This window comes from Rhinopithecus roxellana, chromosome 13 (genome assembly GCF_007565055.1).
Source record: "Rhinopithecus roxellana isolate Shanxi Qingling chromosome 13, ASM756505v1, whole genome shotgun sequence".
Lineage (NCBI taxonomy): Eukaryota > Metazoa > Chordata > Mammalia > Primates > Cercopithecidae > Rhinopithecus > Rhinopithecus roxellana.
In genome coordinates, this window is record NC_044561.1 from 94141366 (window position 1) to 94156155 (window position 14790).

The window sequence follows — 14790 nt, forward strand, 5'->3', positions numbered from 1 at the left end:
CCTGACCCTCCATCAATTCAATCAGTCTCCAAGTGGGGCCCTGGCACAGGTGTTTTTAACAGTTTTGCAGGTGATTCTAACATGTAACTGAAGTTGAGAATGACTGACCTGAATCTGGACTCTTGGCTTAGGTGCTTTATGAAATTTTAAGACTGAGATCTGAAAAACCGTAAGACCCAAAGATCCTCCAAATTAAATTGAACCAGATGTTTATTTTGTATCTCTTTACATCCCTCTGAAGCATGATGTAAGCTTTCTGTACCAAAGAATTTAAATAAATATGAAGATCTTTAGCATCAGTCCTCCAGTACTACTTGACCCTTCAGAAAATTTCAAAACAAATCCATTCATGCTAGAAATATGGTTTGCTAAAAATACATACTGGATGTGATTCAAGCGCTTGTTTCAACAGGAGATCCCCAAATAGATCTTCGCAATATTTGGACATCTTGTACTGTTGATATTTGCTGGAGAGAAAAAAAGTGGCATTTGTAAATTCAAACACCCATTAACTGTCCAAGAATAAAAAGCACCCATTCCTAGGCAATTAAGATTCTCACTTGGCAAAATGCACGATTGTCCTCTTAATGCTAATGTGAGATGTACCAAAAACTTTAACTGGTATAATTTTAAAAGACGGAGAAGGAGATTCTGTTCCAAAACTAAGAGCTGGAAAGAAGAATAAAAAATGTCTTTCAAGTTAATCAAGTCTGATTTCAAATATACTGCCACGTCTTCCAACTCAATGGAACTTTAAGGTGTCCCAATCTCTGAACTTTTGTTCGGAACAAGTATTTCTGAAACGCATTAAAATGATTTGGTTTGGTGGGGGCAAGACTGGTTTTCTTTGATTTTTTTATTTATTTTTTTTAATGTTTTTTGCTTTGCGTAAGAGTAGGTGTCCTTGCTGGAGGATTATTTGAACTTGGTACTTCACGAAACAAACTACTCAACTATTTAAAAAGATGTAGAGTGGGAGTGGGCATTAGGGCTTAGGAAACAATACCACACAGAGACTTGAGGCAGAATGGATCATTATACCTGCAGTGATTTTCAAAGGAGAGAATTACAGGATATTCTGATGTGACAAATGCAGTTTCCTTGATGGCTTGAATTACATCCTTTAAAGACAAAAAAAAATGTTAATGAGAGAAAACAGCAAAAAAATTAAAGCACTCAACACTATTCAGAGACTATTAATTGAGTCTTTCAGGAAGTCAGTTCCAGCAATTCAGACCTGGAGCCCCCATCTATCTCGATACCTCTAGAGGTTGAGTTCCCTGTGGTTACAGCCAGGGTGCAGTTAATGGTTAATGACAATTTTTAAGCTATCTTTTACTTCTCCAGAATTATGGTACTATTAACTTACAAGAGATTTCACCTAAGTGGCATACCAGTTTCCGGCTTGTTAATCTGCCAAGCCAGGAGTTCAGAGTCCACCTTTCTTCTTGAGGAGCAGGTGATCTCTGGCACAGAGGCTCTCACTCCAGACCACCGTATGACTCCTCCCCACCTCGTGCAGAAAACTGTGGGCAGTAACCTAAGGACTGTTGGAGGCTTTTACTGACTTTCCTCTGTGTTTGGAAATCAGTCTTGGGCTACACTTCATTAACTTGATGTAGACCTCTGTGTACTCATGTGACATTTACAGTATCCCTTGTTTCCTATTAGCCTGGTTACAAGGTCGGGGGAAGGGGTTCTGGTTGGTCAAGCAACATGTAAGTGATCCAGTAAAGTGTTCTGGACCCCCCGTCTGTAACACAGAGCTTAATTACAGAAAACAACATTTGAAGGATCTAAACATAATCTTCCCTTTTCACTATTCTCCATGAAATAGGAGAGGTCCTGCCTCTGCTTAGCTTGAGAAAGGAAGGTTTCAAACCAGCACTTCTACAACCAGAGCATCGTATTTGGTAAAAATCCCCAAATTCTTAGTGGTTTGTAGCTAATCACAGGGCAAATCTCGTCATTCCGTTAATCAGAAAAATATTTCACAATAGTTATCTAGGCAAATCCATTTGACATGATAAAGCCCAAGGTTAGATAATCTTGAAATATTTTATTGAGGCATTGGTAGTCATTTAGTTATTCTTCCTGGCTGTGCAAATTCATGGCTTCCCACTTGAATATACTTTTGGTATATATCAGGAAGTATTATCTTGAATTCATTGCTGGTCAAAACTCTCCAACATCTTGGCTAAGAGAAATACTATGCATAGCATCTAGACATCTGTGTGTGTGTGTGTGTGTGTGTGTGTGTGTGTGTGTGTGTGTGTGTGTTTTGAGATAGAGTCTCACTCTGTTGCTGAGGCTGGAGAGCAATGGCATGATCTGGGCTCACTGCAACCTCCGCCTCCCGGGTTCAAGCAATTCTCCTGCCTCCGCCTCAGCTGGGATTACAGGTGCTCGCCACCACACCAGCTAATTTTTGTATTTTTAGTAGAGACAGGGTTTTACCATGTTGGCCAGGCTGATTTCAAACTCCTGACGTCAAGTGATCCACCTGCCTCCACCTCCCAAAGTGGTGGGATTACAGGCTTGAGCCACCAGGCCCAGTGGCACCTGTGTTGTTGAAAATACCCATGGTGATGTTTCATATGTAGGTGGAGGTGAGAACTGCTGCTCCTGGTGTTGTAATATCGATCCTGAGTTACACCAAACTGACAGACAGCTGTAGCTGACATTTGCCAACCACAGAATTTCATTCTTTTGATTTGTCTAACCTCATTATCTTATTCTCTTATTATTTTATTTATTTATTTATTGAGATGGAGTTTCACTCTTGTTGCCCAGGCTAGAATGCAACGGTGCAATCTTGGCTCACTGCAACCTCCACCTCTCAGGTTCAAGCGATTCTCCTGCCTCAGTCTCCCAAGTAGCTGGGATTACAGACATGCATCACCATGACTGGCTAATTTTGCATTTTTGTTAGAGACAGCGTTTCTCCATGTTGGTCAGGCTGGTCTCCAACTCCCGACCTCAGGTGATCTGCCCGCCTCAGCTTCCCAAAGTGCTGGGATTACAGGCGTGAGCCACCACGCCCAGCCTGTCTTACTCGTATAGGCCCTATTTACCATCTATTTTATTCCTGTATTCAATTTACTTGTTTATGCCACCTTGAAGTCCTTTAGGAATAATGCAAAGTAAATAAGGAAATAAGTACATAACAAAAGGAGACACTGTTTTTAAGGTAAGTAAAACTAGGTAAACTCTGCCAGAGAAACCTTGTTACATAACATAGTCACCATTTGAAAGCAGGAAAAGTATCATGAAGGGGACATTCAGTGGAAAAGATCTTTGTCTTGACTTTTTCCTCAAGACTGAAAGAAGACAATATGAAGGTACAATGCTTGAGAAAATGAATCATTTGTTTTCTCTTCTCCATCTCCCTATTTCCTGCATTTTTACAGAGTTTGGAAAAGTCTATGTAATTATTTTAAAAGTTACCTTAAAAAGGATATCTGTACACATTGCTTTCCCATGAGTTATTATTGGTTCTTGGTCTTCACCTTTTCCATCCCAGCAGTCAAGTTCAACACATCTAGGGACATAGTGAAGTTACAATATTGAAACTTTACAATAAAATAGTGTGTATACAAATTAAAAGAAAGACATCAAAATAAGTTGTTTTCTTACAGAACAGAAAATTGAATAAGTAACCTGATTATTTCATGGCATATACAGGTAAAAACCACATTATACTCCTCATCTGGTTGGTATTATCAAAAAGGGATTGTCTGAGTGAGATTAAGAGACTTAAGAAATATAACAAGCATCACGGTTTGGGATGAAATCCTACTTGTGACAAAGCTGCAATAAGGGACAATTTGGGGGCCAGGTGTGGTGAGGCCGAGGCGGGCGGATCACTTGAAGTCAGGAGTTGGAGACCAGCCTGGCCAACATGGCAAAACCCTATCTCTACTAAAAATACAAAAATTAGCCAGGTGTGATGGCTACTTGGGAGGCTGTAATCCCAGCTACCTGGGAAGCTGAGGCATGAGAATTGAATCCAGGAGCGGAGGTTCCAGTGAGCCGACATCACGCCACTGCACTCCAGCCTGGGCAACAAAGTAAGACTCTGTCTCAATTAAAAACAAAAAACAATTTGGTTGGGGACAACTGGGAAATATGAATGTGGGCTAGGTTTTTGATAACATCAAAATTACTTTTAATTTTGATAGGCTGGATGATGCTACTTTGGCCATTCCAGAAAATGTTTAGTGATTCACACTCAAGTATTCAGAGGAAGTATGCAAATGGAAGTAGTAACACAGTTAATTTCTTTCAACGTATTTCCATATCCAAAAAAATTGTGAGTTAAAAAAAAAGTATTGTTTAATTGATAACCAAGAAAAAAAATCATAATGTAACTACATTTCTTATGTTTCACTTTCATTACTTTTGCCATAATTTAAACCTCAAATGTTTGCCAGTTTCTATAAAACAAAACTATTTTCAATAATTTCTATTCTCAGAGAACTAAATTTTGAAATTTTAAAAATAAGGCTAATTTACAAATGCCTATAATCGATGGCCAGTTAGCTCAATTGGTTAGAGCATGGCGCTAATAACAAGTACCTATAATCAACAGAAAACTCAACATGACTTCTTACAATATGCATGTTTTCTTTTTTGTGGTTTTGGGGGCATATTTTAAATTTACAGTAAAGAAAAGTCTTTTTACAGTGAAGTCTTTTGGATGACTGTAGATCTTTTGAGGCTGGATCTTACAGGTTTTGCAAATGAACCAGATATGATGTGAAAGAATGAAACAAGTTCAACATGAGCCCAATAGTTTTTCTGGAAGAGATATTGTCCTTCTCTCAAGGTTAAATGACCATGATAATCCATTAAAGGGAATAAACAAATGTCCTTTTCATCCTGATTACTATTTCCTATTTTTCAGAGAAAAGTAAATTAAACTAAAGGGCATCACACACAAAAAGCAAATTGCCATCTTGAGTTCCTCACCTGCAACCAGCCAGGAGAACCTGTCTGTACATTTCTACCGAAGACTTCCCACCAAACTGTCTGCCAGTCAGATAAGTGTTATGGGAAGAACTGATGAAGTAGTGAGCCAGAGGATGGTCCATTTCTTGGTAAAGTTCTAAACGATCTAGGAAGACTGGGGCATTTTCATCTGACATCAGATATCTGCAAAACCCATCACTTGATATAAGGCCTAGGGGGAAAAGAACATCTTAGTAGCACTTGTAGCTCTGAAGATGCACATCTCATGTTTTATTCATTGAAGTTAAGGCAGCTTAAATTTTAAGGGTAAAAACTTCTTCATAGTCTCTTTCCCAAGAACCTTCATCTGTCAGAACTTGAATGAAATAAGAGGGTTGCACACTATAAGTAACATAATGAATTCCACAAACAAGTGGCATTTTGCTTTCACATCCATGATGGCAGATGTACATGGTCCCAAGTTCAGAAACACAGCACTGGGGAGTTATGGTGACCAGGGGTCCACGGGACCTGTATCAAGTTCTGCTCTTGCTACTCACTCCTTTGGCTCCTGGGTCTCAGCTCCTTCTTCTGTCAATTGGGGAAAAAGACTGGCCCTATCTGACTTCCAAGATCATCATAATGGGAAATGAGAACAGATATGAGAGGTGCTCTTTAAAAATGGAAAATGTATTAATTATAAGACATTATTGTTCTCACTGAATTGGAAAAGGGATTTTTCTCGGAGATGATGGTGCTTCTGAATTTAAATAATTCAGTTTTCAATTTTATCTAAAAGTCATGTTATGGGACTGGTGAGAAGAGTATACAGTGGTCATTGAAACATGGCCCCAAAAGGCACCCTTCATTTCAATCACAGCTTTCTGACATGAGGTAGAGCCCATGTGGTAACGACAGGAGTAACAATCAGTATTTACGCAACGACGGCTGATGCATCGACAGCTTCAACTTTTTGTTTTATTTAAGAACTTACAAGTTATGAACTGATTTCAAGCTTACAGAAGTGTTCAGATGATAGCATAATGAATAGCCATGGACCTACACTAGTGTGGTCAGACCTCAACATTTTGCCTTATTTGTAAATCAAATTTGATTATTTGATTTAAATTTAAAGTAATACATAATTCTTGATGCCACTGAAGCATCCTGTATACCCCACCTCAATTCCATTCCATACCAGATAGATAACTACTACCCTAGTTTTGGTGTTTACACCCAAAATGGTTTTGCAATCTTACTACATATGCATTTATTCAAACAACAGGTAGTTTGGGCTATTTTCAATTTTACGTAAAAGCTATCCCACTGTGTGCATTTGCAACTTGCTATTTTTATCTTTATATACCAGTTATACAGGTAGATCTTGTTCATTTATTTTTCACTGAAGGCACAGAAGTCCATATATGAATATATCATAATTTATTATCCATTATTTGGTTGATGGATAGTTAGGTCATTTCTAATTAAAAATGAAAGTAGAAATTTGTATACCTCTCTCCTTGGGCACCTTCATTCATTCTAAAGAGCAAGTACTTTTTTTTTTTTTTGAGACAGAGTCTCGCTCTGTCGCCCAGGCTGGAGTGCAGTGGCCGGATCTCAGCTCACTGCAAGCTCCGCCTTCCGGGTTTACGTCATTCTCTCACCTCAGCCTCCCGAGTAGCTGGGACTACAGGCGCCTGCCACCACGCCCGGCTAGTTTTTTTTTTTTTTTTGTATTTTTTTAGTAGAGACGGGGTTTCACCGTGTTAGCCAGGATGGTCTCGATCTCCTGACCTAGTGATCCGCCCGTCTCGGCCTCCCAAAGTGCTGGGATTACAGGCTTGAGCCACCGCGCCCGGCCAAGAGCAAGTACTTTTAGAGGCACCAGGATAGATGCAGTGATAGAAGAAACAGGTAAGCCCTGCCTTCATGAAACTCTCATATTATGAGTGACAGAAACAAATAAGTAAACAAATAACTATAATGTCAAAGAAATACTAGAAGGACAGAAAAAGCAGGAAGGAAGGTGATAAAGCATGACAGGATGCCATGTTAAATATGGGCCAGTGAAAGCACTTCTGAGGTCAAGTACATGTGTGAGGAGCAAGCCACACGCACACCCAGGAAACACCAGTCCAGGGAGAAGGATCAGCAAGTGCAAAGACCTTGATGCAGGTGTGTGCATGCCAACATCATTCAATGACCGCAAGACAGAGCAAGTGACCAAGGAAAAATGTAGCTTGAAATAAGGTTGGAGATGGAGCCAAAGGCTACATCAGTCGGGCTTTGGTCCTCACTAAGTGCTTTAGATTTTATTCTAAATGTGTTGGGAAGCCTTTGGAGGGCTTCGAAGGGTGGAATAACATGATTAGATTTGGTTTTAAAAGATTTACTCTGGCTGCTGTGTGGAGCATAAATTGTAGGGCACTGAGTAGGAAGGAGAAGGCGTTGCCTGGAGAGGGATGATGAAGGCTTGGATAGTCGGTGATGCTGGAGATAGTGAGAAGTGATTTATTTAGGATTTCTTTTGAGGCTGGATCTTACAGGTTTTGCAAATGAACCAGACATGATGTGAAAGAATGAAACAAGTTCAACATGAGCCCAGTGGTTTTGACTGGGTAAATAATGGTACTATTTTATAGGCTTCGAAAGGAACAGATCTAGGGGTAGGAAGGATCAAAATATGTTGTATATATACATTGGAAATGCCCATTCAGCATCCAAATGGAGAGTTCTACTACAGGTCTGTAGTGTAAGCTGGAGGTTAGGATTGGAGAGTTTAATAGAAGAAATGTAAAGCCATTGGCTTGGATGAGCTCAGGTACACAGTGAGTAGAGATGGAGCAGAGATCTGAGAACTGTGCCGCTCTGGCATCCAGAGTTTGGGAAATGTATGAGAGATTCTCTAGGGTACATACCTAGCATTGAAAATGCTGGGCTGTATAAGAGGCATATTTTCCAGTTTATAAACTATTGCCAAAAATATTCCCCAAGATGGTTGTACCAATGTAGGGTCTTACCAGAAGTTTATAAGAATGGCTTTGTACTGCATTCTCACCCACACTTGAAAATGACAGACATTAAAATTTCCATCACTTGTGAAATGGTCAAGCTACCCTTTTTGATGTGTCAATGGTCACTTCACAGTCCTTTAAAACTTAGAAGGAATTTGGAAATAAACAAGGACACACCTCAGTCATGACATTTATCACACTGCCACAGAATTGCTGAATCACTTGTCTTTCTCCTTGAACAGATGGCAACTACCTTCAAGGTTGGGGACATTTCTTATTGTTTTGAATTCCTAGCATCTGGCACAGTGCTTGGCACCCAGTCAGCTCTCTACGAACTTCAAAGAATGAAGGTAGGGAAGGGAAACACTAACCAAATTACTGCATGATGCCCACCACCTTACAAGAAGGGAAAATGAGGCCCCAGGAGGCTAGTTCCTAGCTCAAGGTCACAGGGATGTGACAAGAATCATATTACCTCCTGCCACTGCAAAGTGTTAGATTTTCTACCAAGTTGTACCACGCTTTGCTGTAATCATAAGCAACGTGAATAAATTACGGTACTCAGAATATTGACAGAGAGGGAAGGAATGAAGCATTCTTGCAAAACAGGTATCTTCAGCCATAGCAGAAAGTGTAAATGTACAGCTACAACCAAACAGAAAACTACTGGGCTTGGAAAAATATCAGGGGTGAAATCATGGAGTGCAGAGGGCCAGGCATATCTATAAAGAGGATCCAGATAACATATAGACCATTCAGCCATACTCACTGGCATTAGATATAAAGAAAAACATATATTCTAAAAAGGAGGAAACTGAGGCCTTGAGATTCATGGACATACGGGACTGATGGAACTTGAACCTTCATCTCTCTCTTTTTTTTTTTTTTTTTTTTTTTTTTTTTTTTTTTTTTTTTTTTTGAGACGGAGTCTCGCTCTGTCGCCCAGGCTGGAGTGCAGTGGCTGGATCTCAGCTCACTGCAAGCTCCGCCTCCCGGGTTTACCCCATTCTCCTGCCTCAGCCTCCCGAGTAGCTGGGACTACAGGCGCCCGCCACCTCGCCCGGCTAGTTTTTTATATTTTTTTAGTAGAGACGGGGTTTCACCGTGTTAGCCAGGATGGTCTCGATCTCCTGACCTCGTGATCTGCCGGCCTCGGCCTCCCAAAGTGTTGGGATTACAGGCTTGAGCCACTGCGCCTGGCCACCTTCATCTCTTTAAATTCTCCACTGGGACATAAGACCAAAGGCTCTAGCTCAGGTAACCCCAGCTCTCCCTCCCATGTTCTGCAGGCATTTCTCACTGCTATGGGACTGATTTTAAAATTTCTCCCCATGCCTTTCCTTTGACAAATATTTGAGCGAACAACTCTTTGTTTCCAAAGTTTCTTTGAAAGGGGCCAAGGTCCAGAAACACCAGCAATTAGCTAAGGCGATTCCTATTTAACTTCATATTAATTGTATTTATCTTTCATACCAGAGGTTAAATGAGCAGTGAGAGGGCATATCAAATCACACATTAAATTTATTTGGCTTGGCAAAACAAAAGGGAGAAAAAGAAGACATGAAAGTTTTTATATGACAGAAATTATTTTCAAAGATTGCAAGTAGAGACTGTATTGGTTGTTTTAATATTTCAAGCAGTATGCAATAATATAATCTAATATAAGAAAGTACATGGGGAAATATCACTATAATATATTTAATAATACAATAAATTTCACAATATACTTCAGTCAACATGGGCTAATTCTGATAAAAGCTAAAATATATATGAACTTAAGAGAAGAAAAAAAAAAATCAGTCATCAATCCACGGCTCAAGGGAGTTCCAAAGCATTTACAGATATCTTTAAAGAAACCAAGGCTTTAAAAGTTGCATATTTTCTTGTTTTAAAGAAAAAACGTCCTTTTTCATGTTTATTACCTTTTTTCTTCAAATCTTCATCAGGTTCATACATCTCAATGATCTGCATTGCCCTTTTGGCATCATAAAATGGAAATAAAATTTCATTCAATCGAGGATCTCGTTGATGCTATGATAAGAAAATAACTCCATTTAGGTTGCTATTTCTTGGCCTTGAGGCATTAGACATTACTAAGTTTATAATTTATAAAACAAAGTATATCTAGACTATCATATTTATAATTACAAAGATAGGACTTCACTGCCTTCCTGCCTTTCTCCTCAAAATACACTTCAAAAAGTCCAAATTTGGGAGTACTTTGGGTTAGTCTCCCTGAACTAGAGAGAGAGAGAATGCATTTTTCCCCTTCAAAAGTTGAAGGACACACAATACAGTGTGCATGTCAATTGTACTGTCTTCCAGTTCCCACACAACAGGGAAGACATTTGGCATAAATGTCTATAAAATGTGAGGTCAAAATATTTTTAAAAAGCAAACACCAACCCCCAAAAATAGTTCAAATAAATAGGTAATATACTAATTTAAGTGCCCCTCCAAAACCCCAAAAGCAGTAACAACAAAAATCCTAATGTTACACAGGCAAACATCACCTCATTTTCATAACAGCTTTCTACATCAATCCATGATTTCTTGGGCCCTCAACAAATTTCATTTTCTTGAGTAACTATTTTTTTCAAAATGAACCAATTGCAATGATGAAAATTAATCAGCACAAGCATATTTACAAGCTATAAACAATATAGAATTCTCTGGGCAGAGGGTCCATGAATGATTATAGGACTTAAGAGGTTGGTGACATTACTGTTTTCAAATCGACACCTAAGGAGCTCCTGCTATGACATGAGGCACCAGGAGCAATGCTGTCCCTGCAGTGATGTCATCCTAACTTCATGGCAATGATGAAAAATCTAGTTTACTAACTGACTCAGCTCCAATTGTTGTGTGTGTGTGTGTGTGTGTAGGCAGTGGGTCCAGTAAACTTCCTTTCTGTTCACTGAGGATTAGAGGACAGCACTGTGTGCCTGGTCATCCCTTATATAAATAAATGAATACATGAATAAATAAAGCAAACTTCAATGGAATAATGACAGATAAGCAGATGTGAGCAAAACCTGGTCAATGAAGAGGACCTTGGTGACAACTCTTTACCCAAATATATGCACAGACCGAAAAACATTGTTGGAAAGTTATTTAAAAAGTAACTGTTAAAAGTTCATATGGATTTCCCTTCCCTATTTGTTTTGGAATGGGCATTGGAAAAGTGAGCTATACACAGAATGAATGCTTTTGGCCAACAGAGCACTTGGATGTCATTTCCTCATGCATACGGGGCCCAGCCTTTCTGGGTCCCCTTCTCCCCCACCGAGTTAAGAGCATTAACTCATAAGGAATCAATATCAAATTTCATCAACTTATCCCAATGAAGCATGCTTCTGTTGTAATCTAAAAAATTATGGCTCACAACAGCTCACATTCACGCATATGCTAGAACAGAAACTTATATTAACAGCAGGCCTCGAGGCCACCAGGAACAAAGGTTATGGGATATGCAGAGAAAGAGGATTGTGAGGTGGACCATGGAATGCCAGGCAAGTGAAGGCATGCTACACCTTGTTCAGGAAATTGATGCCATCATGCAATGGAGCCCACTACTCAAGGAAACAAGGAGCTCCATCCTTCTGGTGTGAATGCATTGTTTTAAAAACAAACAAACTGACAACAACAAAAAACCCATCTTTCTAGGCACATCCCTTCTCACATCTCCATAAATAATACCATGGAAGAAGATGAATACAGGATGAAAAAGGTCCTTTTTAGACCCCAGCACTGTTATGTTCATAGCTGGCCACTTTATTTCTCTTCCTCATTAAAATTAAGTTTTTTTAAAAAAAATATGTTTGTTGGTAAATACTCTGAACTCAGCGAGATGATGGGGCAAATCCATATGAATTAAAAAATGAGGGAAAAAGGGATTCAGCTACAGGAGAGAAAAGAGAAAAAATTAGGAAAGGAGAGAAAACTCAGACATTTTTGTGCATTTTAAAATATACATGCATTTGTATATTCTGACAAGGTACTACCTGAGGTGTAATCTGTGGATGGCAGCATCAGCCTCACCAACACCTGGCAACTTGCTAGAAATGCAGCTTCTCAGGTCACTCCCTAGATCTACTGAGTCTACTGATCTCTGGGGTGGAACCCATTAATCTGTGTTTTTCATAAGACTTCTGAGTAATTCTGATGTGCTCAAGTATAAGAATCACTTTACCTAACATATAAAGGTAGGCATTTTAACACATTTGCATATCAGTAAAAAGAAAAGTACCTAAGTCCCAGAAGGATAGAAGAATGTTCAGTGTTTCAGATGTCCTCCCAATTAAACACTATTAAAATTTAGTCAGAGGGGCCGGGCGCGGTGGCTCAAGCCTGTAATCCCAGCACTTTGGGAGGCCGAGGCGGGCGGATCACGAGGTCAGGAGATCGAGACCATCCTGGCTAACACGGTGAAACCCCGTCTCTACTAAAAAAATACAAAAAACTAGCCGGGCGAGGTGGCGGGTGCCTGTAGTCCCAGCTACTTGGGAGGCTGAGGCAGGAGAATGGCGTAAACCCGGGAGGTGGAATTTGCAGTGAGCTGAGATCTGGCCACTGCACTCCAGCCTGGGTGACAGAGCGAGACTCCTTCTCAAAAAAAAAAAAAAAAAAAATTTAGTCAGAGGGTATGATATTCATTAGACCATCCTGCCTATGAGAAGCCAAAGCCAGGAAAACCAAGTCCTAAAATGGATGTATCATATTCTGAAAATTACATTCGCAGCAAATAAGCATGAAGCACAGACAATGTGAAATTGCATTTGTCTTTGCTTCTGCTCCACTAGATAACAATCTTCAGCTCTCCCTAAAACCTTCATGCTTCAAAAAGGTAGCATAAGGCAATCTGGGTAATCCAAAGGAAAGGAAACAAATGTAAGATTTACATTAGAGTCAGAAAACTATTATTTTCATATGAAAAAACAAGAGGAGAAGGATCATTTCCAGCTGATCTCACAGTAATAAGGCTGTGGTAGAGTTCAACATACACACAAGCACAGTGAGGTGAATGCTTCACACCTCTCAGGAACCAACAGTTTTCAGTTAGGATTTGGGGAAACAAAGTACTCAGGTTATTCACCCCATGGTATCCAGTACTTTGTAAAATGAGATTCTAAATGACTTCCAAAAAGAGGTCACAGAACTGTGTCCAAGTAAGTAAGGAGGAGATGAACAGAACTCCAGTATTATGTCCTTACTGGTACTGAGAAGAGGCATCATCTGGCTTCAATCCAAGTAGCACTGGGAGAGCTGAATGTTGACATAAATAATATTTTTTAAATATAGAAGGAATAATTGGCAAGGATAAGCTAATTCATAAGACTAAATACCCTCCTTCTCTCTCTGCCTGGGCATTTAAAGCATAAAGATCTTGTAAAAGGAAAGAGATCCTGGGTCCTTTTAAAATATTCTTTCATCTGCAAAAAGAAAAAAGTCAGGTTGAACCCTGCTGTGATCCTATGATATGTGTGAGGAAGGGGGAAGATTACCAGCAACAAGAAAGTAAAGCTACTTCTTGATTCCTGTGGACCTTTTTCCTCTCTTCCTTATTTTGATCTCTCTCTCCTGCCCTCCACCCATCTCCCAATTCTACAGGACCCTAGTTACCATCTTTGTAAGAAGTCAAACAGAGAATGAAGGTAAAACTAAAAATCAATTTTGATTCTCATTAGGAATAGGGAAAGGGAGGTAAAACTAACCAAAGCCAAGAGATTTTAACTAGTCTTGCCACATACAAGCAATTGAGCTAGTAGTAGTGTCTCACCATGTGGCAGCTCACATTAAGTGCCTCTGCTATCCCTCCTCGACTCTAGTTTGCTATTTTCATAATATAGGCAAAGAAGATTTCTCTCAGTCCATTGGATGAGACTAAGAGACATAGATGTGGCAAAATTTTAGCTCTGAGTGGTGGATTCCTATGGCTAAATTCTTAGTGGAGAATAACAGAAGATGTACCTCACTCTCATATTCTTCTCACTCACACTAAACATTCCAAGAAGGAATCCAGTAAGCCACTAGGATGGTGCTTTACAAACTTGAACGTGCAGATAAATCACCTAGAGATCCTGTTAAATTCAGACTCTGACTCAGGAGGTCTTGGTGGGACCCAAGACTCTGCATTTCTAATAAGCTCCCAAGGGGTGCCGATGCTCCTGGTCCATGGATCACACTTTGGGGAGCAACGAACAAGGAGATACTGAGAAGCCAATGAGGAGTTAGGTCTAAAGCTACTACTGAAAAGCTAGTCAGTGTTGATTGCATGGATAGGGAGGAGGTCACCCTATAGGGTGAACAAAGCAGTAAATGGACTATATACATGTATAGTCTCTCCTCTCCTTGCAGCCCCCTGAAGATACACATTAGTATATGAACAAAAACTTTCATAGAAAGAGTGAAGCGATTTACCAGTTGGAAGGTGGTAGGAGCCAGCATGTCTTTTGCTAATATAAATGGGATTTAGGTTTTCCTACTATCTATTCTAACTGGTTAATGGCATTGTATGTGTGTCTCCTGGTTTTTTGCTTTGCTCATTGTTTCTCTGGTTACCTTGCTGAACTCTCTAATTACTTCAAAGAGTTTTTCCGTTGAATTGTTTATATCAGGGTAGACAATCAGCATCTGCAAATGAGACTAGGACCCTGTCCTTTTCCAGTGTTCATGGGACTTGCTTATTTTTTATTTTTTATCTTTTTGTCTCATTATATGAACCAGTGGACTGGAAAAACCTGAAATGTTTTCAAGTAAAATAAACATTGTATTGTACTCAAAGGATTTAAAAATAGAGGCATCTGTCTGATATGTGGGGTAGTAT

General features: G+C 39.6%; 1 protein-coding gene across 15 annotated transcripts in view; it reads right to left on the reverse strand.

Annotated features, from left to right (window-relative positions):
* The window catches only part of PLCB4 (phospholipase C beta 4), a 442280-nt gene that overhangs the window by 114369 nt on the left and 313121 nt on the right, over positions 1-14790 (reverse strand). For all 15 annotated transcript variants that reach the window (XM_030915446.1, XM_030915447.1, XM_030915444.1 and 12 more), the window contains 5 exons: positions 9887-9995; positions 4972-5182; positions 3448-3541; positions 1042-1121; positions 383-467 (listed from right to left, as the gene is read on the reverse strand). In XM_030915446.1, the coding sequence (XP_030771306.1) occupies positions 383-467; positions 1042-1121; positions 3448-3541; positions 4972-5182; positions 9887-9995 (579 nt within the window). The remainder of the gene's footprint in view (positions 1-382; positions 468-1041; positions 1122-3447; positions 3542-4971; positions 5183-9886; positions 9996-14790) is intronic.